This window comes from Equus przewalskii, chromosome 5, assembly GCF_037783145.1.
Source record: "Equus przewalskii isolate Varuska chromosome 5, EquPr2, whole genome shotgun sequence".
Lineage (NCBI taxonomy): Eukaryota > Metazoa > Chordata > Mammalia > Perissodactyla > Equidae > Equus > Equus przewalskii.
The window spans coordinates 1,111,721-1,139,554 of NC_091835.1; the positions used below are offsets into that span (position 1 = coordinate 1,111,721).

General features: G+C 38.3%; 1 protein-coding gene across 1 annotated transcript in view; it reads left to right on the top strand.

The window, feature by feature from the left end:
* The first annotated feature begins 1,313 nt into the window (after positions 1–1,313).
* Positions 1,314–27,834, top strand: part of CPS1 (carbamoyl-phosphate synthase 1) — a 117,164-nt gene continuing 90,643 nt past the window's right edge. The window contains exons 1-4 of the mRNA XM_008526069.2: positions 1,314–1,730; positions 22,699–22,808; positions 25,904–26,048; positions 26,989–27,078. Of these exons, the coding sequence (XP_008524291.1) occupies positions 1,605–1,730; positions 22,699–22,808; positions 25,904–26,048; positions 26,989–27,078 (471 nt within the window). The 5' untranslated portion in view covers positions 1,314–1,604. The remainder of the gene's footprint in view (positions 1,731–22,698; positions 22,809–25,903; positions 26,049–26,988; positions 27,079–27,834) is intronic.

The window sequence follows — 27,834 nt, forward strand, 5'->3', positions numbered from 1 at the left end:
CAAGCACAAGGGGAGTTGAGATTTTCTTATTTCTATCTATCTATTTATCTACCTGTCTATCTTCCCATTGCACTGGGACACACTATCATAACATTATTTATTTTATGAATTACTTATATACTCTAGATGGAGACTGTTTGGTTCAGCTTTCTATCATGAGGAACTGTGAAGAAGTTTGTCCTCAGAGAATGTTTGCATATGAATACAGAATTCTGTAAGACAGAAGAAGATTAAGCTTAAACTTTGTTCCTTCTTTAAAAAAAAAAAACAGCCCATCCTCCGTCCCCAGCTCTGTTCTAACACTTGTCCTGTCGGTGAGGTTAGGGTCTCTGTGCTGTTCTATGTCCTCTTTCCATTATGGGAAGCCCTGGGGAGGCTTTATCCTTGGCCTCCTTTGCAAGGACATCAAAGGACAATGCTGCAGCGCTTCCTGATCTGCCTGGACACACAACTTAAATGAGAGCTTCCACTAGCCAGTGAGACCCTTCAGCTGCCTAATTAAACAGGAGATTGAAGGGCTAAGTGTATCAATTTCAACTCTGGTTGAAATATGAGAATTTACATGTAATTTTTTTTTCTTTTTTTTTTTGCTGAGGAAGATTAGCCCTGAGCTAACATCTGTTGCCAGTCTTTCTCTATTTTATAGGTGGGTCACCACAACAGCATGGCTGATGAGTGGTGTATGTCTGCGCTGGGGATCCAAACCTGTGATCCCAGGCTGCTGAAGCATAGCACACCGAACCTAACCACCAGGCCACAGGGCTGGCCCCTGTAACATTTTAATAACTGGAAAAAATCTTGACTTAGGAATAGTACTTACATTAAAATCAATATTTGCCATTGTTTCATATACTTATAAATTTAACACTTAAGAAGGACGTAATAAGCTACTTTGCTCCAGTTGTGTTTTATTTAATATTACTGACTGATTTAAAATTTGAAACCCAGAATCATACAATAGGAAGAATGTATGTACTACTTTATTAACTCAAAAGACCATATAGTTAGGTTTACTCTATATTTGTAGAGAAAAGTTTATTCTGATGTCCTTTTTACTGTATGTGGTTTCCATTGTCTTTTTCCAAGCGGAAAATGGCAAGTCTTCATGTTTCTTTGGGAAGCCGCAGTCTCTTTTGAGGGAAATTAGGTATCACATCTAACACAAGTAAAGCCTTTGCTCCTTGGCACTATCAGAAAGTTGCTCTCTTTAGGGTAAGTGGGATTCTTAGAGTCGTCAACTGTGTCTGGGTCATTCTACTCAGCTGCATAAACAATTCCTTTGACGGGTGAGTGGTTTTCTACGACACAGCATTATCTCAGCAGGAGAAGTCAGTGTTTGATGTGTTGCAATTTGTGTTACATGTCCATGGAACATCTCTGGACGTTATCTTGGGAGGAGGGGTTAAGAGAGGGAGGAGCTGTGGCTGAAGACATTTAATGGCAGAATGAATGGAAATTCAAAGATCGCTGTGCAGTCAGCCTTAAACCCCGACTGCACACCCCTCCACAGCTTTCCTTCACATTCAATAAAAATTCTCATAACAAAATTCTCATAAGATATATGTAATTCCATTTAATTTTAGTCACAACTCAACATCTTCAAGATGACGAGGATTTTGACAGCTTGCCAAGTGGTGAAGGCCCTGAAGACTGGTTTTGGCTTCACCAAGGTGACCGCACACCATCCATGGAGATTTTCAAGACCCGGCATCAGGCTCCTTTCTGTCAAGGTAACGTTCCCATAGTCATTGTCTCTGGTAAAATCCTATGGGGTGTAGTTCAGCTCGAAGCAGAGGCGTCACTTACGAAGCAATTTCAGATTTGAACGTAGTTCTGAAGTGCTAATTTATTAATATTTGCTTTACTCTAGAGCCTACTGATTTAGCAAGTGCTCATTTTTATCTGCTTTGAGTAAAATTATGGTAATTTTCACCCAACATAAAGAAGGGTCACAATTCCTGTGAACATACAAGATGTAAGTTTTCTGTTGAGAAAGTAAATATTTTTAAAGGCTGTCGGGGCTTTGTCTGTGCCAGACACTATTGCCCACAGTCTGGGTTCGCACATGGAGTTGCTTCTCTGTGCACGAGCCACGTCACAGTAGGTGGAGTGCTGAGCCTTTATTTTGTGTCAGCTCACTGAAAAGTTTTCTCTTTTGAAATATCACTTTTTGGGAAAAAATTTTGGAAGGATAATATCTACATAATTTGGACAGCTGCAGATCGTCTTGTAGACAGCGCCTTTGCTTTTTCCTTTTTCCTCTTAGCCCTTCTTTTAGAAGGCCAAATTCATTATTTTTATTTTGCAGATTCAGACACGGAGGCAATTAGCAGCCGATGATTCCGCCCCTCCGAGTTGGTCTGTCCTGAGGGACAGGTCCGGGGAGGCAGCATTAGTGCTCTTCCCCTGCCCCACGATAGAATTGTGAGATTCCAGGAGGAACTTCTGTTCCTTGCTATAGCTTTATGACGACATTTGTTACCAGAGAAGTCTGAAATTACTCCATGGGAACTTTGCCATGAAAATCATCCTTAGTGAATATAAAGTTTAAACAATCACAGAAGCTTTAAATATACTGCTTCTATAGTAGTAAGAGCTGTAAAAAGCGAAGCAGGAAAAAACCCCAAACAACCCCTATCTGTTGATGTGAAAATAGATTCTCATGGATTTGAGTGTTCTGCTTATACTTTGCTCACTGGGTTGACTGCAGAACCCTCCAGATGCTTCCACAGCTCTACTCATGTCAGGACTCAATATGATTGTAGCCTCGAGTGATACCTGCAGGGCTAAGCAATCCCCACAGATTCTCATGGCCTCCACTGATAGGAGTGGGAGAAGAATAGAAATAAAAGGAAAGGAAGAGAGAGAGAGACAGAAAGAGGCAGGAGGTGAGGAGTGAGGGAGGGGGAAGAGCGAGAGAGAGTGAGAGAGAACTAGCTCAAGATCTCAAGAGAAAGCATAAGGAACTACCATTTTAAATTAAGAAACCCAACCATTTTCTTGGATTCAGTTTAATCGTAAAAAGAGAACATTATGGGCTGGCCCCGTGGCCGAGTGGTTAACTTCGCATGCTCCACTTTGGCGGCCCAGGGTTTCATGGGTTTGGATCCTGGGCACGGACATGGCCCCACACATCAGGCCACGCTGAGGTGGCATCCCACATGCCACAACTAGAAGGACCCACAACTAAAATATGCAACTATATACTGGGGAGATTTGGGGAGAAAAAGCAGGAACAAAAGAAGATTGGCAACAGTTGTTAGCTCAGGTGCCAATCTAAAAGAAAACGAAAAGAGAGAGAGCCTTAAAAGAGATACGTTCTAAAACATCATCAAAGATGTATTGACTAGATATAAACTATGAGAGTGAATATTTGGTTTCAGTTTAGTGTTAGTATATCTCACGGGTACTCATCTATCACTTCGGAGAAAACAAATAGGAGTGACAATAATATCACCTAGTGTTAAATGTGTCTTCTGAGACTTCAAAGTTGTGTCCCTTGGAATATCTTCTTCTCACAAAAATAGGTAGATAGAGATAGGAGTGTCTCCAAGAAACACCAGAAACAGAGAAATTGATGACTACTTAAAATGGCACAGAAGTGACTGAGATTAGAAGCCACTTCTCCATGATCGTAATAAGTGCTCTAGGCAACCACAATAAAATGGTTTAATTATGTGGATGGACAACTGTGAAAGTAGTTTTTCTAGCTCTGGGTGGCAGCTCTATTTTAAGGATCTGCCAAAGTTCACAGCCAAGAATGACAAATTTGTAGGAAGAATAAGCCATCATTTCATGGTATAAAAGCCATTACTCAAACTCAATCATTTCTGGCCAGAGTTTTGGAGAAATGCCAGGTATGAAAAATAGAAGATCTTGAACTTCACAATAGTGAATTAAAATTCTATGCAGCAGTCCAAGGGGGCTTGTGTTGTTACTCACTTATTCTGAAACAGTCTTCTATCTACTTTTCTTCCTGCCTTCAGGAAGAAGGCTCAACTCTCTTAGAAAGACATATCCTCGTTTACTCTTTTTAGATGGGCGTCATATTTTAAAGATAGTTAAAATCATTAGGACGTGGTTACATAATGGTTGGTGAAGGGCAGCGGGGACAGTCGCTAACCGCCAGTAGCCTTATAGCTGGTTGTAGATGGTAAATGGACTGTGGAGGACACCCTGTGGTCAGATCCATCGGCGCTGCCTTGTAAACTGGCTGTCTTTTCAATGTCTTTGGAGGCATTTTTTCTCTCCCGTTGGTACCAGGCGGAGGAAGTGGCTTGACGACAGCAGTGACGCACCTGTCCCTTATGTGGTGTTCCTCGTGTGTTTATGGCTGACATTTAGAGAGCATACCTTGCCAACAGTCACAGTTGTATTTCACATATAGGGAAGAGGAAAGAATTTCAAGGTGCTTTACATCTTAAAGGAATTTGATACCAAGGATTTACATGAGCAACCACCATAAAGTATGAACGTTTTAGAGATGATAATCTTTTTCTATTAGTATTGGAAATGTTCAGTGCTCATTATTATATTCAGCCAGTTGCTGCTGGGTAGTGGAAGCACACTGGGTGGAATAAGAAGATGTGGATTCCAAGCCCTCTTATTCACTTATTAATGACGTGAACTTAGTCAAGTCACATCTTCTCTCCAAACCTAAATTTTCTCATCTGTAGTGGGGAAATGATTCTTGACTTACTCAAAGGATTGTGTGATCAACACACATGGTCAGTGCTTAAAAATCTATAAAATACCTTAAAAGCAAAAACTGGACTCTTAAAAAAAATTCTGTTCTATACATTTTAGTAGAAGAACTTAGTAGAGAGTTAGATCAGAGTTTCTTCATGGACTACAAATTATCACAATGACAAGATGTCTGATAAAAATTCTCAAATATTTATAACGATGACTTTTTCACCTTTGCCTTAAGAATAAACCTCTCTCTACAGAGATATTGCTTATACGGTCATGAGTTGTTTAATGACGAGGATGTATTCTCAGAAACGCATCATTAGATGATTTTGTCGTCGTGTGAACATCATAGCGTGCACTTACACAAACCTAGAATGTACAGCCTACTACACGCCCGGGCTGTGTGGTGCTAATCTTATGGGACCACTGTTGAATGCACAGTCTGTCGCTCAATGAAATGTCCTTATGTAGCAAATGACTAAAATAAATTAGACTCAGAACTATGAAGCAAATAATCTTTTTCTCACTATGGTGAATTCAATTCCAAAAGTCAGGATGTACATCTTAATATCCTAATTAATTAATTAATTAATTAACAAGTGAATATTGAAACTTCTACCCTGGAAGTTATATATACAGGGAGAGTAATAAGTGAACAGTAAGTGAACAGTTTCTGACTTCAAGAAACTTATAGATTTAAAAATCCTGGGTTCACCAGTCTTGGAAAGTCACCGAGACCAAATGGTTTTATTTTCACTTGCAAATGAACTTGGAAATCAAAGGTATTAAATTGAAAAGGTTAAGATCCCTGTGAATATAAAAGAGTTCAATAAGCACTGCTTCTAACATGAATCATTTTTAAAAATGGTGGCTGTGTTATGATTAAGCCGGGCCGTTAGAGTTCTTGCGTCCTTCTATCTGGGGCTTCAGATGCGAGGGAGCCCCAGGGATCATTATGCCCTTTGAAAGGTCTTCATTTCGTAAGATACTACATTCTGATTCTAACACACAAGTAACTATTTAGCTCAGTCTTGAGGAGCTATTGTCATTTGATGAGAAACTGGCAACTACAAAAATTCCTACAATTAGAATTGTTTAGTTATATTGTAGTAGTGTTGAAAACATTCACAGGAAATAGAGTTTGCTCATATACATTGCAGCCTTTTGGTATATATTAGAGGTGAGGTTGGGGTAGGGTTATTGCACAGTTACAAGAATAACTACTGTATCCAACTTTCAGTACATAGAGATATGTTTTAGGGCCAGATTTCTTCCATGATAATCCAAATTTCTGAAATAATCAATTATGGTCCAATCCCAAATGAGCAGTGTCAGGATGAGTTTGGATGATTAGCACCTTCACATATTTTTTGTGGACAATATTTCTTTAATTGGGACGTGGCCTCTCTTTTGAACATTTTTGTTTATGTACTCCACTTTTTTTTTGGGGGGGGGGTGAGGAAGATTGTCCCTGAGCCAACATCTGTTGTCAATCCTCCTCTTTTTGCTTGAGGAAGATTGTCCCTGAGCTAACATCCGTGCCAATCTTTCTCTACTTTGTATTGGGATGCAACCACAGCAGGGCTTCATGAGCAGTGTGTAGGTCTGCGCCTGGGATCCAACCTGTGAACCCTGGGCTGCAGAAGTGGAGCCAGCTAACTTAACCACTACGCCAGGGGGCTGGCCCTATGCACTCCACTTTTTGTATACCCCCTTTCTTTCATTTGTTTGTCATCAACAGTGTCTTGACCTTTTGAGCTTCTTGCCATAAAACCCTTGAAGAAGCTGTAGTTGAACAGGGCCCAGACTAGAGGCGGGTGAGTGAGCCCCAAGGTGCCACACTGGAGGAGGCTATCACTACCAGGGCCGTGGTGCCTCCTTCGATGTTGTGCCCCAGGCTCCTCACTCACCTCACCCTAGTTCCAGCCCTGGGTCAGAAGCTAAGAATTCCGGCTGGGGGAATGCTGAGAGAACTGGCACTGGCTCAGGATCCCCCTCCCTCTGATGGCACCTCAAGTTTCTATTTGGCCATGCTTAGTCAGACTTACTGATGGGTTAAAGGCCAATTTAGGTCCTACCGTTGAAGAAAAAGGAGAACACTCCTCTGTTCTCACGTCTTCCTTAGACATTCTTCATGTTTCTGACTGGTACCAAAGGTTGGAGGTGTAGTAGAGTTCCCAATCTCTCCTAAGCAATGGTCATATCAGAGCTCGCTTCAAAGCTTCGGGAGTTTGCTGTGCACGACAACACCCTTGATTGACCGGTACTCCCTCGGGTCTTTACATGACTGAGGATGAACACAGCTGCATGGGCCGGGGTCAGACTTGGTGACGGACTCCTTAGCCCTAGTGGTCTCCAGCTTACACTGCATTTTCTTCATCTGGTCTAAATGAATTCAATTGTGAAAATAGTTTCAAGGCTCCTCTATTCTTTTTATTTTTTTTTTCAATTTCATAAATGCCATATATTGACTTTTAAATTTCATAGGGAGATTATTGACTAATGTGAAGTTCTTACAAGTGAATCAACAGGATTTCTCTATCCCTCAGTATTTTACTGAATAAGTTTCTTCTGTGTTGTTGATCTAAATATAAGACCACGTTACTTTCCTACCATAGACTAGAAATGAGTTTACACTATTGGAGATCCCTCCAAGATTCAGAACAGTTCACCACACAGCAGATGCCCACCACGTACTTGTTAATAAATCTGCACTTTATGACTGTATTTGGTAAAGCAATTTTTCTAAATGCTATATTTTATTTTAATGAGAAACAACTAGAATAAAGATTACTTATGAATTTGACTCATTTGTTTATAAATGTCCAGAACATAGAAGCATTCAAGTAAATTAACCTTGTGATTTTTTCCCCAACACTGGTTTATGTTTAACCAAAGGCAGATGACTGAAATTTAACTTAGAATGTTGTAAGCCTATTAGCTTAGGATGTTGTAAGGCTTAATTGATTACTGCTGTTCCACGACTTTGAAATCATCAAGTGTTGGACATTGTAACTGCAGAGAAGTCTCCTTAAATATTCTAGACATAGCAAACTGTGCTGTAATTCCGAACTTTAGGTATCCGTATTTTGATCACGTAACTCCAAGAATCAAAAATAAATTTCATTTACTAGTAAAGAATACTTCAAGATTTTAACTTTTTACTATATTATCTATACAATAATAAACTGAAATAAAGTCTGGCTTTAAGCTTCCTGCTTTCCAAAGTACGGTTCAGATTTATTTTATTCTTAAGAGGATGAGTACTGATATGAACTAATAGCTGAGAAACATCAGGTAAGTCAGAAATCAAATATGTTATATAACTTTAGGCCTTGGTGAAAACGGAAATGAACACATGGGCCCTCCACTTTTTCTGATATGCAGATACTTTACAAAGACAAGTGATTTACCAGTCGGATTCCCAGAGTAAATCAGTTTCATTTCCACTACTAGCTTAAGGAGATTATTGTGGCTATAATGTTTTATATTCAAATCTTTTACAGAACTTATTGCTAAATTAGCTTGAGGCTTTATACCCAGAATATTTTACTGGTGAATTCCCACACCTATGGGAGGAAACAGTGCTGTTCTTCCCATCTCACAGATGGGTAAGTGGTATAGTAAATGCAAGGACACGTGGGTGTCTGTTTTTGTACACAAAGTGAAGCATATATGTAGCAAATTTGCTTAGAACTTTAATTAGGCCTCAAATCCCACATGGATCTTTTTTTTTTTATTTTGTTATTTTTTAAAGATTTTATTTTTTCCTTTTCCGCCCCAAAGCCCCCCGGTACATAGCTGTATATTCTTCGTTGGGGTCCTTCTAGTTGTGGCATGTGGGACGCTGCCTCAGTGTGGTTTGATGAGCAGGGCCATGTCCGCGGCCAGGATTCGAACCAACGAAACACTGGGCCGCCTGCAGCGGAGCACGCGAACTTAACCACTCGGCCATGGGGCCAGCCCCTACACATGGATCTTTTTAATTGGACATTTTGTGACTGTGCTTGTATATCTGAAGCCATCGCTTAACCTGGCTTCAGAATGCTCCAAATAGTTTCTCCTGGTGTAATTTTATGGCTTGATCAAGAGTCCACTTATGTACTGCACTTTATTTCAATACAAAATAGATTTTTCTTTTCCTTTTCCTTGTTGTTGGGTTCCATTTTGAGAATGGGTTAAGTCAAAGAATCAGTAAGGATTCTTGCTTTTATAGCCATAAGTAATTCTATAAATATGATATTTTACAGCAATGCTGTTTAGTTGACATATTTCTTCCACTTCAACCAAAATATTGTCACGTGCTTGAACAACATTCTGTTCTTCAATTTTCAATTTGCTTCTTTCTCATGTAGTCCTGTAAGCTCCACAGATGCAGAAGTCTAATGAGGTAGGTGTTTGCCATAAGAAATTTTAGATCGCAAGAAGAGTCTCATTTTGACTTGTTTCCGGTGTCTTGAACTAAAGGAGCCAAAGAAAACTGGGTCAGAGTAAAGGATCGGTATCCTCAAAGTTAGCCCAGAATGATGCTGGGATGTGGAACGATAAATGAACAACGAGGGGATTAGTTTTAATAACATAACACTGAACTCAAAGGAAAAGCCTAACGACAATAATAAACACGAGACCATTTCAAAATTTTTATAGCTTACATTACAAATTATGTTTGAATTTTGACTGTGACTTCCTAAGACTGAGCCCTCTAAATCAATCGAACATAGCACCAGGGACACACTTTCAAAGCTTTTGGAAGGAGAATTGAGCTGTGTGACTTCCATTAATAGCTGCTGCATTGTTCTTCTGCTAGAAATGCTTTGAAACATCTACCCTTTTAAACCTGATCTCAAACAGAGAGAATGAGTGTAAAATTCCGGTCATTTATTCATGGTCTCACAAAGCCAATCAATCATCTTACTAGGAACTAAAAATAGACCCATCAGTGCTGGTTTACAATGAGTTTTAATTTTAGGGAAAAATTAAAAGCCCTAAAGAGATGAGATGTTTAGGGAAAATGTCAGCTCTACTTGCCGTATCAAGTTCTTGAAATGTCATTGAAAAAATAAAAAAATTTTAAGATGTGGTGAAACAATAATATCAACATCCACAGCAGACAAACCAACAGAGAAATAGAGAATTTATTGCAATTTCTACTTATATGCAACCCTGTTCACAAATATGTACTTTCATCAAAGATTATTTAGAATTTGTGAAAGAATTCCCAGGTTTTACAAATATGAGAAAGCACAATAGCCAAAGATTGCCGAGCTTGTTAAAATGCCCATTATAAAAGCAATATAAAAATAGCGATCATATAGATATTTGTGTAATTCACTTTAACTTAGAGAAAAATAAAATTGTAAAATAAAAGATTAAGAATGGAGTAACTGCATATATATAGGAAAATTCAGTTTTGGCCCAGTCAAATATTATGCGTGGAAAAACTACAATTTTGATGTTCCTCCTATAAGTTTGCAGATAAAAGTACCATTTAGTATTACTGGACATGGAGACTTCTAATTTCAACCTTTAATCCTCAAAATCATATAAAGTCACTAGGAAACACAATTTTTGACTCCTTATTTTATAACCTAACTGGCTCCCAGATCCACAATATCTGTGTGTTCCAGGCTAAAAGAAATCACACTAGGAGGATAAACTAGTTTTAATGCATTTTCCTTGCAATCCATATTGGTTACAAACTCTTGGCCTATTTTTTCCGGGGAGGGGGAGGGGCTGATTCGTATGTTTTCCAAACATAGTTACACAGATGGGAGAAAAATATAACTCTGAAGAGGTGGAGATAACGGTATTATTTGCAGATACAATTTAAACAGTGGTTCAGGGTGAATCAAGAGCTTTTTAGAAGATGTAGAGAAATTTCTCTCCCCCTCTGTGTGTGCACGAGTTTTATTTTAGGCAGTTGCATGCTGAACTTGTACTCAGTGGCCCCAAGAAAGTGAATGTCCACTCTTGGACATTGGGCAACTTGGGGATACCGTTAGCTTTGGCCTAAGGACTTTTTTATTTATTTATTTATTTTTTATTTTTTCCTTTTTCTCCCCAAAGCCCCCCCGGTACATAGTTGTATATTCTTCGTTGTGGGTCCTTCTAGTTGTGGTATGTGGGACGCTGCCTCAGCGTGGTTTGATGAGCAGTGTCATGTCCGCGCCCAGGATTCGAACCAACGAAACACTGGGCCGCCTGCAGCGGAGCGCGCGAACTTAACCACTCGGCCACGGGGCCAGCCCCTTTGGCCTAAGGACTTTGACTGACCTTTAAGTGCTGTGTCCAATTCACTTGAAGTTTGGGCTAATTCTCATGTTTCAGGGATACATGAAGAACAGGAATCGTTCACATGTCCTGCAGTGTTCTGCATGCAGCTGGTAGTTTCTGAGATGGAACCCTCATAAATAGCAGACGTTTCTTTCTTGAGGTTCTCCAAAGCCTTTGGATTCTTATCCAGACTCATTTGGTTTAAGCGTTTATCATGACTTAGGTTCTCCGGAAGCAGACAGACACTGACATGGTGTTTGGGGAGTCAGATGTTTATTGGAGAACAACTTTGGTGGAGGGAAGTTCGAGGAAACAGGATCGGCAGAGAAGAAATAAGCTATGATACAGGTGTGACAAGGCTTCAGTCAACCTGATAGGAGGCTCTGGCCCTTTAACGTTTCCTGTGTTGGTCCTGGGCCTTTCTGTCCCTGCCTGGCTCGGTCACTCCTGCGGGGCCTGGGCTGCTCCCCGAAGGGCATGAGCCGAGGCGGCTCTCTGCGGCGAGGCAGACCCTGAAGCCCCGAGAGCCGGGGCCTGGCCGCCAGGCTCGCTCCGCGCGGCGGGGCAGCAGGTCCTTCCTGGAGGGAAGCTGGGCGCGCGCCTCCGCTCCAGCGTCTGTGGTCCTAGCAGTCGCGAGAGCTTGGGAACTCCAGGACCCGGGATCGGTGCGAACAGTTCCCAAAACCCGTTTGTTCTCCTCAGACTACAGGATACAATGAACGACTCGACATTTCACTCTGACAATTTGCAGACTTACAAAGAGGTAGTTCTCGGTCGGCCTGGGCGTGTTGCAGCGCACCCATGGCAGTTTCGAATTAAAGTTTTTATAGATAAACTTAAGTAGAGTTCACGATTGAATTGCTTTTTATCTCCATTTAAAAAGTTGGAAAGCAGAAATAGAAGTAAGCTTAGAAAAAGTAAAAGGGGTAACACAACTCAGTTTATGCTGAAATTTTCTACATGTTGGCTCCCAGGGTAGGACTATGGTAAAGAGGTGGGAGAGTGTCGATTCCAGGTCGTACTGATGAGGTTCCGAAACCACTACTCCTCCATTTACTAGTGGACTGATCTTTACTACTGTAAGCCTGAGTTAGCTCAGCTGTAGGATGGAGAGCTTAATATTACCTACCTCAGTGTTTTCCGGGAGGGTTAGAGGAGAAAATCCATTAATATCTTTAGAGACAGTGTTATCTATTATTAGTGATGTCTTAAGGAGGGGATCAAAGTGGAGTTCTCAGTGAGGGCAATGTGCTCTTAAACACATTTTTCCAACATAGCTTCATGATTCTATTTGAAGTAAGATATCTTTCTCAGAACAGGAAAAGGTTATCATTTAAATCTATATGCACAATTTATTTGTACAACTCCTTTAGAATTTAATAAGCATAGATAACTATGTATGCAGTCTGGTTTATGTCTTAATAGGGTCTCATTAAATAAATGCCAAAGGGTAGTAATAGGATAGTGACAGGTCAATCTGCTTCTATAAGGAATGCTTAAGAAATGGTGATGCTTTAGTTTTTTCAAATATAGGGATTACTCCAGAATTTAAAGAAAACCAAAAAAGTACAAAATGGGAGGTGCTTTAACATATGGACTCAAACTAGAGAAAAATTGAAGTATGTATGTTTACTTAGTAGTCTCAAAATTAATTATACAAATATTTACTGAGTGCCAAGTATGTACCAGCACTGTACGTAAACCTCAACAACAATAACCATAAAAATAGAGGCGCCTCAGTTTTTTTAGAAGGGGATAAAAACGGACTAATTATTAGTTGTAAACTATTTGAGAATTTGGTATAGAAACGTAATTAATTAATGTAATTATGAGACTGCATCAGTGAATTAAATAAATTTATTTTTTATTTTATTTATTTAAAAAATTTACTACTGACCTACAGTAGTTTGGCAAGCATTTTAGATGGAAAGTAAAGGGAAAACAGAGAGTGATTGGGTTATGTATGCAGAATCCAGTTTTATTCCTTTTTCCCAGTGATGGAGAATTAGATTTTCGTTAACCTAAAATAGCTACTAATATTAATAATGGAAACAATTAATTAGGAAACCCAAAGAATGAAGATTAGAAAGCATAGACGACTCTTCTGAAGATGCTAGCTGCACAACACCTAGCTGGCGTGGAAACCTAGGGGTGCTTATTCAGCAATGATTGCTGACACAGCTGCAATTCATTCTTCACTTTCATCTTCCATCCTTTAGCATGAACTATACCTGTGTGGAATATCTGTCCTTGCTTTCAAGAGGAGAAGGTAAAATTAGTAAATAAAATAAAATAAAAGCCATGGAAAACAAAAACCGGAAACCAGTGGGCATCAAAGTACTGTTTTGAAACACCATGGTGTCAGCATGAGGGGCAATGTTATACAGCAGATCACTGGGACTTACTCATCTTGAATAATTGAGACTTTGCGTCCGTTGATTAGCAACTCCCTATTTCTCCCTTTCTCTAGTCCCTGGCAACTATGATTCTCTCTGATTCTATGAGTTTGACTTTTAGATACCTCATATAAGTGAAATCATGCAGTATTTGTCCTTCAGTGACTGGCTTATTTCACTTAGCATATTGTCCTCAAGGTTCATCCATGTTGTCATATGTAGCAGGATTTCCTTCCTTTTTAAAAACTGAGTAATATTCCATTGTATGTATACACCACATTTTCTTTATCCATTCCCCTGCTGATGGACATTTAGGTTATTTCCACATCTTGGCTACTGTGAACAGGGCTGCAGTAAGTATTGGAGTGCTAATGTCTCTTTGAGATCCTGATTTCAATTCTTTGGATAAGATCTAGAAGTAGGATTGCTGGATCATATGGTACTTCCAGTTTTAATTTTTTTGAGAAATCTCCATGCTGTTTTCCATGGTGGCTGCACCATTTTGCATTCCCATCAACAGTGGAATTATTTTTAATTGGAGTAATAACTATTTAAGTAACTTTGTTATCTAGCCCGTGGGACCACATGTGATTTGAAAGTTGTTACTCCCAAGAGATGTGAGGAATGATGCCAAAGGGAGAGAGACTGAAACTCCAATATCTTACTATTAGACAATATCTTTGATTCTGAAAGATTTGTAAGACTAACCACTACTGGAAAAATATCGAATTAAAAATGTGTTTTAGAAAAGAGTTCAACCAAAAATAAAACAAATGAATTAAGAATTTAATATGTGGTTAAGAGTAAGAATTATATTGAAAATAAAATGAAAAAAACAAATGTTTAATATTTTCAGTATTAAAAGAAATAATGGGAAAGATGGGTGTGGGGTAAGAGAGCATGTGCTTATACTTTTTCCTGCTGTAACTTTTCTTCTTTTACCGAATTCATTGTTTAATCATCTAGCAGTAATCTGCTAAACAGTTGGTAGATTATCTGAGTAAAGTAATTTTACCAAAGTGTGAGCAAAGCTTAATTATGATGTAATGGCTTTATAAAAAGGAACTGCTGCAGCCACTTACATCTCCACTTGGTGGAACATGGAAGAGAAAATACCACTGGAGCAGGTGTTCTTTATTCCCTTCCCTCGTCTCCTAGGAGGTGAACCACATGGAATTCAGTATAGCTATAAATTGCCGTGGCTTCTCACCTTTGTGAGCAGAGCCTAAGAAGAAGAGTCAAAATATGAGTGGAGCAAGGCAGGAGTGCAATTTGCAAGCTGGTTACGTCCCAAAGAAACAAACGTAAAATTACACAGCATCTTTGCCACCTATAGTCATTTCTTCATTCATTCATTCATTCAACCAATCAGTATTTGCTAGATATCTACTACCGGTAGGATTTGTGGGGTGATACCTAATCATATCTTCTCCTTAACCTCTAAATTTAGAATCAGTTGAGAAATAAGACATAGTATTCAACAGATGTAGATCTGAATGTTAGCTTTATTACTGTGAAAGCTATTTGGAAAACATTGCCTAGATATGCAACCAAATGAGCTTCTTAGAACTTACATTCCCTGAGTCAAATGTATTCAGTCACAACTGCACATCTCCCGCCCTGATGTACAACTGAGAACTGGTATCTTTGAAAAGAGAGTTAAGAAGGGCTGAACTAGTTTTGCTCAATTCCGTTCCCAAAGCTGCCAGTCACTCCTGTTACCTCTACCTAGTGGGCCCGGGGTTAAATGGCCTTTCCAAAGTCCCTGAAAGTTAACTTTGTGGACCAAGGTCTGAATTCAGAGACGTGCAAAATGACTTCCACAATCACCTACTATGTGCCCAATGCTGGGTTATGTGCTGGTGATGCTGCCTTGGACAGAGAGGGCAGGGTCTCCGTCCTCGATGTTGTCTTGTGTTGCCTCTAATCTTATTGGAGAAATTAGTCATATACTTGGATGTAGGGCAGTGAATTATAAGTGCCAATTTTTGTTTAACCTTAACTTTGGAAAGGACAAGTCTTTTACTGCTCGTTTGGTTAATGTACAAAGATGATCAGCTGGATTTTGGATAGGTAGAGAGAAGAGCGGGCAGGAATGAGCGTAAGATCTTGGGCATATCTAAGTCATAACGCCTAGGAGCTCTTCAAGGCTTGTTTTTCTGACAAAGTCTCCAAAGGCATCTGCAGAATTGACCTTTAATACAAAACAATTGATCAAGAGTACAAATCCAGGACCAAAACTCAGGAAATAAACAAAGAAACAAACCAAAAAACAAGTGAAATCCATATTTTACCAGGCAGGGTACAGGAGGGAAAGAGAAAGCCAAAGGGTGGAAGGTGGAAGAGATGATGAAAATTGCTCTCTCCAGCCCAACCTCATTTCTGCTCCTTCTTCTTCCCTTCCATTCCAAAGAGCCCAATTTCCAACAGTCCCTAACGGACAGCGTTGTGCGTGGATTGGAATGGATGGGGCAGGGTAGAGGAAGGGATTGGCTGTGGTCTATGAATTTTTTTCTTTCCCTAAGGCGTCTGCTTTTCTCCAGAAGTCTGCCCTATCGGTACTTAAAATAATTCCTCCCTGGTTGAATGGAAAATTATAGTCGTATCCTGAAATGTCTTTCTGAACTGGTTTCTAATTTAGATTATGAGTATACAAGCAAATTTGGGTAATAGTTATTTAGGGAATAGAGTTATATATATATATACACATACACATTTTTTTCCAAATGGATAGTTATTTTATCTTTCAAAATCTGTGATCTAAGCATTTGCCAAAAAGAATGCACTTGACCTTATTGAAATGAGATTTCCAGATAGAAGCTGCATTTTCCGCTGCCCCTGTGGTAAGAGTTCTCTTCTTGTTACCTTTAGTGGACTGTGTATGTTTGGGTTGATAAATAACATTGAGTGGAGAAAAAGGATTGATTTACATTTGATTAATAAAGGTAGTTTAAAAATCTCTTAACTACTAAGCTGAAGACTAATTATAGACTAGGCTACAACCCGTGTTTGTTGAATTTGTTCAACCCAAAGACTAGACACAACCCGAAACTTCTTTGTTATAGTTCAGCATTTTATTGTCCATTTGGTTGAGCCAATATGAATAAAAGGTAGGGGCCCAGCCCTGTGGCCGAGTGGTTAAGTTTCCGCCAGTTCGGATCCTGGGTGTGGACATGGTACCACTCATCAGGCCACACAAAGGTGGCATTCCACACAGCACAACCAGAAGGACCTACAACTATAATCTACAACTATGTACTGGGGGCTTTGGGGAGAAGAAGAAGAAGAAAAAAAAAGAAGATTGGCAACAGATGTTAGCTCAGGTGCCAAAAAAAGAAAAAAGAGACAAAAAGGAATAAAAGGTAAAAACAACAGCTAACTAGTCCTTTGACTTTGAGGTGCTTAAATCTAAAGTTAGATGATGAATTAAAAGTTAAATTTTTTTATTGGGTATGATCTTGAGATTTGAAGAATATTCTTATAATTTTATATGCATTTAATAGGTGATAAAGAATTGTACTATAATGAAAATGAGTACTCAATTAAAATTAATCCTCTAAGTGGATCTTGTCACACCTGGAATTTAATTTATATGAAGGTTTTACTAAGATAAGTTATTTGAATATTAGTAAAAGATCCAGAGGGCAAAAAGTAAAATGAAGAGCTGTAAAGACATATTAACAGAATTGAGACTGTTTATCCCAAGTCAAGGAAAAAAACCAAAGTAGCCATCTGCAAATAAGGCTCATATAAGTATTCGTAGTTAGAAAGAGAACAGTTGTTCTGCATGTCTAGGGAGAGCAAAACAGACTAAAATCCTTCTCAATTCCACCAGGAGGCAGTTAGATTAGACTCACTTTAGGCTTTGTTGCTTGCTTGTATAACTCTGTAAGAGACAGGCAGCAGCAAGTTAGACTCACATTTCAAACTGAGCAAGGTGAATAATAGTACCTGTTTATTCAACTAATTTTGATGAGTAAAAAGTAAATAGTGTCCAATGTTCAAAATAATTTTGATGGGCCCAGCCCTGTGGCCTGGTGGTTAAGTTCGGCACGCTCTGCTTCAGCTGCCTGGGTTCAGTTCCTGGCTGCAGACCTGCGCCACTGGTTGGTGGTCATGCTGTGGCGGCAACCCACATACAAAATAGAGAAAGATGGGCACAGATGTTAGCTCAGGCCAAATCTTCCTCAGAAAAAAAAAACACACCAACTTTTGAGCTCTTTGAATTTGACTTAGATCTTTCACTTGAATTTACTCTGGCAAAAATGTATGAGAACAATATAAGAAATGTAAAATAATTTTTCTTCAAGATTCATTTGTATAAGCTATTCTAAAACTAAGTAGAAGAATATGAGATTTTCTTCCCATACTCCTATATTTTAGAGCACACTAGGTGAGGAGAGCTTTCTCATTCTTTGTATTTGCAAAGTGAAAAAAGGAATGAAAGTTTGTTATGTAATTCAAGAACTGTCAGCCTGTTTCATGTGAAACACCTAGTAAATTGATATAAGCGAAACTTTCGTTTTGAATTCCCATGATATTTGTCTTAATGCTGCATGAGGTATATTTGAACACTCAGGTGTGGCACACTCATATGCATATCCTGGTGTAACCATCCATTGACCTTTCTCTTTTTCGCCCCTTTCTCCCTCAATACCATTTGCATGTCTTTCCTACGATAATATCTCCAACGTTATGAGACCACATTTACGATATTACAGAAAGGCACTGTTAGTTAAATATAAGGAAATGGCCATTCAAAACAGGTATTTGGTTATTTTTAAATTCATATCTAGAACAAATTAAAAGCTGAATGTGTAATAATGCTTTTCAGTATATTTTTATGTTATTTTCTTCAGACTGGCACGCAGTGATTCTGTATTCATCCAATGAAAATTAAATGATTGTCTGCTCTGTGCCAGGCACTGGTGTTGGCCCTGGAGGCAGACACATGAGTGAATAAAGCAGACCCAATACTCTGCCCATGTCAAGCTCTCTTTGCAGTGGGATAAGAAAAATATTTTAAATAAGAAACTGGCTGATATGTTAGAAGGAAATGGGTGCTACGAAGAAGGAGCGGACTAAGGAGATAGAGGGCTGGCACAGGGGGGCGTATTGTAATTTTACTTTATTTTATTTATTTATTTTTTGGTTAGGAAGACTGGCCCTGAACTAACATCTGTTGCCAGTCTTCCTCTTTTTGCTTGAGGAAGATTGTCGCTGGGCTAACATCTGTGGCAATCTTCCCCTATTGTATGTGTGATGCTGCCACAGCCTGGCTTGATGAGTGGTGCGTAGTTCTGTGCCCGGGACCCAAACCCGCGAACTCCAGGCCGCCAAAGCTAAGTGCGAGAACTTAACTATCATGCCACCAGGCCGGCCCCTGTAATTTTAAATAGGGGGTCAAGGGAGGTCTCGCCAAGCAGACAGATGGCATTTGACAAAAGACTTGAAGGCATCTTTAAATTTTGAACTTTAAATTCAAAATTTGACATGAATTTCCTTCTTAAAATCTTAATTTTTGTTACTTAAAGTACGAATGGAAAAGAAAGGGTGAATTCTTTTATTAAAGAGAAATCTCCTGAAGGAAAGGGTGGTATTTTATTTATCTTTGTATCTCCAGATGCTTCCGTGATAACCTTCTCGAGGTGTCCTCTATTTTAGCATCCATACACGTCCTAGCCCTTTACTGAATGAGGGACTGGAGACATTTATCCCTGTATTTCCAGAGCCTTGCATGATACTTGGCAAATGCTAGGAGCTTAATGATGTGGTGACTCTAAGGTCTAAACTGTCTTATTGACACATATATTTTTATTAAACACTTAGGGACCATGTCACAACAGAGGTTGTTTGTTTTATAGAACTCCTATTTATAGATCCTTCAGTTACGTTTTCTGACATCCTATGAGTGTACAGACTTCATTAAGGTTTCCTTTGTACTTTCAGCATTCAGAGTACCAAAGTGCCCTGGCAGTCAGCACTTAAATGGTCACGTCATGTTATAGTCTAATTCCTAGACAATGGACTTTCTCCTAGGACTGAGGCTACTAAAAATCGTGCAATGGTAGCAAGGTGATTTCTTTTGGACTCATTGGAATGAAATAGCATTTGGGAACTGTTGGATAGAAGAGCTGATTCCAAATAAAAGCTCTTTCTTCAGTTCCTCCATCAATTCATAGATAGGTCAATTGGCACTCACCATTTTAAGCTCATCGGAGGCCAATGTATTTAAGTGGAATCTAAAGAGTACTATAGGCAATAAACGGAAGCATTGTAACAATATAACATGTAGCAGAAAGAGGATTGGAAGATCTTAAATGCTGCCAAACAGAACAAAATGTAATTAAAAGAGCAAAAAGACATACTGAACACAATCTCAGGGACTATTTCAGGCAACGGTAAATATCCTCTCAAATATATCTTTAAAAGACAGAAAGCAAAGTAGAAAACTAGTCCCATGGAGACAGGAAGAAAAATACCAAATAGAACTGTAGGAACAGGCTAACGAGAGTCAGATTTGCTTATGCTAATTTTTACCTTTGTTTAAAATAATTAGATGGTGTCTAACCCATAGATCAGGCAATTTGAGATTCTTAGATGAGGATAGAGAAAAGCAAAGGAAAGATATAAACAGAGGCGATATTTTAGGTGGGTATGGCTCAGAATAGGGTAAACTGGTATATGGAAAACAATTGAAATTTGCAGTTCACACACAAGTTTTGCCAAGTAAGTACAGTTATTTTAGGTTTCATCAAAGTTACATATTATTTAAGAAAATCTTTCCTTCCTTACATCCATTTTGTGAAAGCACGTAGGTTACACATGACTTTCTCAAGAACAGAAAATAATATCTTCAGTAGAAAATATCTTCTGACAGTGAATTTCCATTACTTGCACCAAAAGTTTTCGCCTAGTGAAATATGTCAGAGATACTTGGGGAATTTTCCCATAAGCATACCCCTCCTGAGAACAATCTTCACAGACATTTGATTAGCTTATGATAATCTTTGGAAATACACTGAACATTGTCATGCTTACTTGCTAAAATCATTAACCTCTGTCTTGAATTATAAATAAACAATAGTTGACAAATTAAAATAAAATATAAAATAAGAAAATAATGTTATTAGAAGAAGTGACATGCAAATGTGATTTCCTGGATACGGAAGCAGAATGCAGAACTTGTGTGTGAAGCTGGTCTCTGCCAAGGAAGTCTTGTCATCACTCATATTACATTAATTACTTATTGTGATTTCCTTTGTGCTGGGTAATTCCAAAAGCTTTTTCAGTTCGTGGCAGAGAAGATAAACCATAACTATTTAAACATAAAGTGTCAAGCTTGAGATCTCGAACACTGGTTCCAAGGCTATAGATAAAACAAAACTTTACTCAAAGATTATTTGATAAGCCAAGAAAAGGACGAAATTCTTTTGGCTAACTCTGCCCGTGGACAGACAATACACACTCACACACACAAACACATACAAAATGTGCAGTACAGCACTTTGTCCAATCTTTCTCAGAAATACAAACTTGAAATCCATGCATTGTACCTCCGATTAAAAAAAATAAACTTAACTGTTGAGCGGAGTATCTTGAACATATCAATTTTAATAGGAAATACTAAAATAATTTTGTGTGTAAATATGAGTTAATGTGTATGCACACTCACATGTAAACAATATTTAGGCACTTGGTATCTTGGTTTCACGATAAGCAAACACTGCTTTACCTTGAAGTGCAATCACTCCAGCTTCAAGAGTCTTGTGTGCTTTGCACCTAAAAGAGGCATCATATTTCTACAGAGAAGATTACTAGAGAAAAATAATGAGGTTTTTCTACTTTAACACTTGAAAAGCTGAGAAGTGCTTTTCAAGCCAGAGGAGCATAGAAAGAGAGGTCTAGAAAGAAATCACTTATTGAGTTCCTGGTGTATACTAAGGTTTGTAAGTGTGTGTGTGATGGGAGTGGAGGTGGGTGGCAGGATAGAAAAGGGTTAGACACTATGGGCCTAGCTCCAAAAGTGTAAGGGCAGGAGAGTGGAGAATTAGTATGTTTCCATCTTTAATTGCTGCACTTACCCCTTGCAGAGAGAACAGAGCAATGATCTCCCTCCTTCAACGTTTTCGACTCATGGCCAAATTGGTTTCATCTGTATCTCTACCCATTCTCCCTAAGCCCTGATTATTTTGAAGCAAATCTCAGATATCATATTATTTTATCCTTAAGTATTCCAGTGTATATCTTTAAAAAAATGACTCAAAAATATAACCACAATACTATCTTCAATCTTAAAAAATATTACACCAACTATAAGAAAATATCAATTTACTATTCAAATTTCCTCATTTATTGCAAAGATGTTCCTCCTTATAGTTTATTTTTAAAGTTATGCTCCAATTATTTTGTCCTATAGAACTTCTTGCAGAATCTAGATTTTATATCTCAAAGTGTGGTTTAACTCATTGCTCACTCCCCTGAATTTTATGGAAATTGCGAGTTAGACCTAAGTTATTTTAACAACAGAATTTAAATTATTTTTGAAGAGTGGATGACAACTGTTCTAGGATAAGTTTCTCTAACTGTCCCTCTTATTAGCCAAGAGTTTTATAGAAGCTGGGTTCAAAGATTAGTATGGCGAAGTAATCAAATTCAGAATGCTTTGTAGTCTAGAGAACCGGACATTGATATTATTAGCTCTACTAAAAAGCAAAATATGATATATTTTTAGATGTTCTCTAGTGCTTGCTTTTGTATCAGTATTAATTGAATGATAAAGTTCCAGCTTCTTTATGACCATCCAGTTGGTGCGGAGGGGACAGCCTTTGGGACAACTCCATCAAACGCAAGGGCTGTGTGGAACACAATTTGATAGATAACCTTGAAGATTCCTTCTAGTTCTAAAACTCAGAGTGATGATGAGCTGTATGGTACAATTCACAATGTTTTTGCAAACTCATGAACTTCCCTTAAAGCTATACTTGAACAAAGCTTGGGAATATTAAGAGGGAAAAGATAGACACATAGCATTTCAGCTAAATTGAACTATTTCTGGATTGTCAATAACTCTACAAGTAGACTTAGAATAGACAATGTATTGACATGCTTCAGTTCCTCTTTCAAGCAAAACAAAACACCTGCCAGTGACAAAAGCCATACATTTGAAGAAAAGTGACAAGTAACAGGAGAGCAGCTCCCAATTCAGATAGTGTGATTTCATCAAGTATGCTGTGCATTTATTTAATAAGTTTGTGTATCGTACCTTTGGATTTTTTTCAGTTGGTTGTCCTTCCTCTTTAGTATTCTGCTAACATTCATGAATCTCTTTCTTTAGGCACAGACGGCACACATTGTCCTGGAAGACGGAACTAAGATGAAAGGTTACTCCTTTGGCCATCCATCCTCTGTTGCTGGTGAAGTGGTTTTTAATACTGGCCTGGGAGGGTGAGTAATGCTTCTATTTCAAGGCTTTATTCTTCCTCTATATGGAGGAATAACTGGCTGATCTTACTCATGGTGGCAAGTTGAAATCACCACCCTACTGTAAGGCTACATATTGTCCTGAAGTTGCACTGTGCCTGTATGTAGCCTACTCCAGCCATCCCTGGAAAGAGGCATAGACACAAACTCCTCTCCACTGCTGTGAATGAAGGACATGGACACTGGTGTTTCTCTGGGAAAAGAACAAGCTCATTCTAGAAACTTAGGGTGCAAGGACACAGGTTATGTGAGATTATCAAATGGCTTCTGCAAGGGAAATGTGGATCTGATTAAAGTGCAAATTGGAGCGGGGAAGAGGACGGGTAGCTCACTCCAGTGCCATTCCATTAGTGAAGTTAAGAATCAGTTTTGCATGCCTAATATTAGCTGCTTTAAGGAGATAAGAAAGTCCTTAGGTATTTTGCATAGTTTTGCACTCTAATAAGAAAGGTGAAATAACAGATACATTTACTGTCTTAAAGTAATCAATGGGAGAGCAGGTGCATAGATTTCATATTTTCAAAATTTGTCAGTTGAGACTCAACTTAGTATTTAAGATCTCCTAATAGACATACGGCAATGAAAAGTTGCTACAGAATCATGTGTAGCCAACAAATATTTGTTTATTTGGGAACCAGGAAGCTGACGTTCTGGTCTCGGTTCTAATAACTGGTCGTGTGGTATTAAGAAAATCACTTAGCCTTTCTGAATCCTAGTTTCTACATATAAAAAGTGAGGGGCCTGTACTATGTAGTAATTTACAGGTGGCAATTTAAAAAAATTATGAATCTTAAAAAAAATGACTAGATGGTTTCCATTAGAGATTCAACAGTCTAAGCTACAAAATATTTGATAAATTCTTTAGGGGAATTTAGTTAACCTTTTAAGGACAAAGGGACATTGGGTTAACTGATATTGAAGATATTGATTTACCAAACTTCCTTATATTATTAATGTACATTCTTCTCTAAACTCTTGACTCTGTTTGAAATGAAGACTACTAGGTGGTTTTTAAAATAGTTCCACTGCTGAGAACATTAAATTACAGTGTACGAAAACTGTTTGCAAAGTTGTGCTTTACCAGGCAATTATTTAAGCTTTTCGACAGCACTAATTACTAGCTGTGTTAATATACCTGCCAACAAACAACTGTTTAATATAGATCAGAATGATGGAGGGCACTAGAGTTTTCTTCTCTGTGATAGATTATGGGTAATAAATCTTGTCACATCACAAAAGTCAAACAGGGCGTGATGGATTAATTTTCTTCCAACACTGCAGTTCTCCAGGACAAGCTGTATTTATTCATTTACTAGAGAGAGTATTGTCAGCATATGTTTAAAAGGAACAGCCAGTTCTTTTATGGAGAGAAAGAATAAAGTAAAATTAAATTAATTAAAGATGTTTTTTGAGGTAGAAAAAGGCATTCATTAATAAGATTAGTCTACAGAACCTATTTTCCATTGAGAAATGCTGATTTCATTCATTGCATGGCTCACTCAGTAAGGTGGTTGATAATTAAGGGGATTATTTTGTTTTTCATCTTCGAGAAGTGCGTTTATATTGTGTGTAAGCTTGGTTAAAAAGTTCTCAGTTCCTGACAGGTGAGAGGCACCTGGGACATTAGCTGATGGAGGTGTGGGTAAATATCACAGCATGTAACCACTGTTGGCTCCCTGAGCTGAAAGACTGGGTGTTCTGTTGACAAAGGTAGATCTGGAGGGCTTAGTCTGGATGGGGTTGAAAACTTATGTTGACTACTGCCTGAGCAGAACTTTCTTGTTTTCAGCAAAGTTGTTGATTCTGTCTCTCTCAGCACCTAAATTCACTTTTGGTAGTAGTCCGCAAGAAAGATTTGGTTTAACTCTTTCTGTAGAAAGTGAAAATGTAAGAGGAGGAAAAAAACCTCATTGCAATGTGTTCCAATGCATAGAATAGCTGTAGAGAGCTCCTAGTGTTTATGGAAATGGTGTTTCTTACTTAAGAATTCTGTATATATATATATTTGTATATATAATAAAAATATGTATGATATATAGTAGATGTAATAAATAGGTATATAATTAAACATATATAATAAAAATAAGAATACACGTATTCTTATTTTTTCGCTCTCTGAACATTAAAATAAAGCCCTCCTGCATTTCTCCCTGATTCCATGTGAGTACTTTAAAATCGCTGTTTGTAATCTTTTAGTTTAGAAATCAAAAATGCTTCAGGTCAATTGTTGTGGAATTGATTTGTTTTAAGTTGATAATTCTCAAATATACACTCTTTCTAAAACAAAAATATTTTTAAAATCAAGTTTTGATTGAAGGGGTAAAAGGGCACGTGTATGGTGATAGATGGCAATTAGACTTTGGGTGGTCAACCCGATGTAGTCAACACAGAAATTGAAATGTTAAGATGTGACACCCGAAATTTATATGATGTTATAAACCAATGTTACTGCAATAAAAAGTTAATTAAATAAAAAATCAACTTTATTTAGTATTTCTTTCATAGTAATTAACTCAGTGTTTGAAATATTCAACAAATCTTAATAAACATATACACCCATGCAACCACCACTGACGTAATCAAGATACTCTTCAGTATCCGAAAAGATATTAAAAAAAGCTTTTCAGTTTTGACAGTCGCTATTCTGCTGAAACTGGCGCCCTCAACAGTAAATTTCAGTTTGAACTCACTCGTGCCTGGTCTGCTGGGGGCATATTCGGGATATTAACAAACTTCATATGGAGCAATTTCTTAAAAATCAAGACCCTCTGAAGCAATTTTTTAAGGAATTAATAAACTTAAGCAACTGAGGAAATGAAAATTATATGAGGATGTGCTTTATACTTGAATCAGTTTTTCTTTTCATATCAGTCATATCATGGGATAAATTTCCATATTCCATCATAGAATTTCCCCAGGTTTGCTAAAATCTTTAGACAGGCTTGTAGGATTTTAATCCCATGTTGTCTAATTTTCAAGGGTTCAATAATTAAGAGCATATATGTAGATTACATTTACATACGTTTTTTGGTTGGTAATCTTTTGACCTCTGTACTCAGGTACCCGGAAGCTCTTACTGATCCTGCCTACAAAGGACAGATTCTCGCCATGGCAAACCCTATTGTTGGGAACGGTGGCGTCCCTGACACTGCGGCGCTGGACGACCTGGGACTTAGCAAATATTTGGAGTCTGATGGAATTAAGGTAGTTCCAGTGACGACTGTTTAAAACGTCTCAATTTGAGGGGGTCTAGTTGATTCATTTTAAGAATGTAGGCTGGCCAGTGTTTCTTCCTCAGTACTGTAGTATAAACCGTTAAATTCATGTTCTCAACCTCAATCTGCGGTATATGAAAATAATCTTAACGTGACAGCATTTTGAGTTTCATTTGTCAGGACACTTTGGATTTGTTTTAATGCCTTGGATGAAACTTGGCTTCATTTGGAAAAACGTAGTTATAAGTTCAAATAACAACTGTGCTACAAGAATTGGTGATAAATCACCTTTTAAAAGGATTTTGGTCATCTGCTCTGTATCAACTGTTTACCTTTACCCTATCCTCTTTAGGAGATGAATAAAAGAGAGCTTATATACCAGTCTAAAAGTGAACGTATTAAAATTTCCTATTCAAGGTAAATTTGGATAATGTCTTAGGAATGTGGGCCATATCAACAACTCAAAAATGTACACTACAAATTCACCACTCCATTTGTGAGTGACTTGGACTAGTCATTTAGTTTACCTCTGTTTCTCACAATTTTTCCCAAATTCCCCAGTCTTTTTTAAATGTAGATTAAAAAATTATTTTATTTATCATGTATGTTAAACAGTACTTTTTAATTAGATTATTGACAAATGCTATGGAGGAAAAATATAGGTGCCAGGAAGGGGGACCTCACAGTCTCAGGATTTGTCAAACCAGGTAAGACTGATCTTCCACATGATAATTAAGGTAATAATTATATATTTTAAGAGAAAAGTGTTGATCATCTTTTTTTTTTTTCTTAAGTCTCCAGGAGTTTAAGCCTTGTATCAGTGGCTATAATAAAGCTTTTTTAAAAAAGTGCAAACTGACTCATTCAAGTCACCAGAATTGGATAATACTTTGTGGTCACCCATGTAAAATGACAGCCTGTCTTTCCAGGTTGCGGGGCTGCTGGTGCTAAATTACAGTGATGACTACCACCACTGGCTGGCTACCAAGAGTCTGGGGCAGTGGCTACAAGAAGAAAAGGTGAGACATACGGGAGGGCAGCCAGCGTCACCTAAGGACGGTTCTGGGTCCCTGGAGAGCTGGGAAGGTGTATGGAATTGAAAAGGGCCAAGCAGGTCAGGCAGATCATGCAATTTGGATCTTTTTATTTCCGAGGGTGAGTCTTTCTGTTCCTACAGATGAGACTGTCGGGGCTCACTCCCCTCTGAACACTGAGGACCACATATTTTCAGTTTATCCACTAGGTGGCCCTCATAACTGATTGGAAGCGTTTCTCCTCTGTGAAAGGGATGAAAGAAAATTTTAGAATTTTCTATTCTCTGGAACAACTTAACTTCCTCCTCTCCTTTTACTCAGGATCTAGGTATGTGACTTGCATCATGGGTTGTAGTACCAGCTCTGCCATTCACTAACTGGGTGACTTTGCACAGGTCATGTCATCATATCATACTTTCCTCATTTTAATTCTTTTCCTTTTCCTTTTTATTTTTGCTGAGGAAGATTTGCACTGAGTTAACATCTATTGCCATTCGTACTCTTTTTTTTGTATGTGAGCCTCCACCACAGAGTGACCACCGACGAGTGGTGACGAGTGACGCCTGGGAACCAAACCTGGGCCACTGAAGCAGAGTGTGTGGACCTTAACCACTAGGCCACCTGGGCTGGCCCTTCCTCATTTTATTTCTAGATGAGTGTAAATAGATTGCCATTAAGTCTCTTTGGGCTTAAACATTATGACTCTATGACATTTAATTAGGTATAACTTCATTTGAAGTA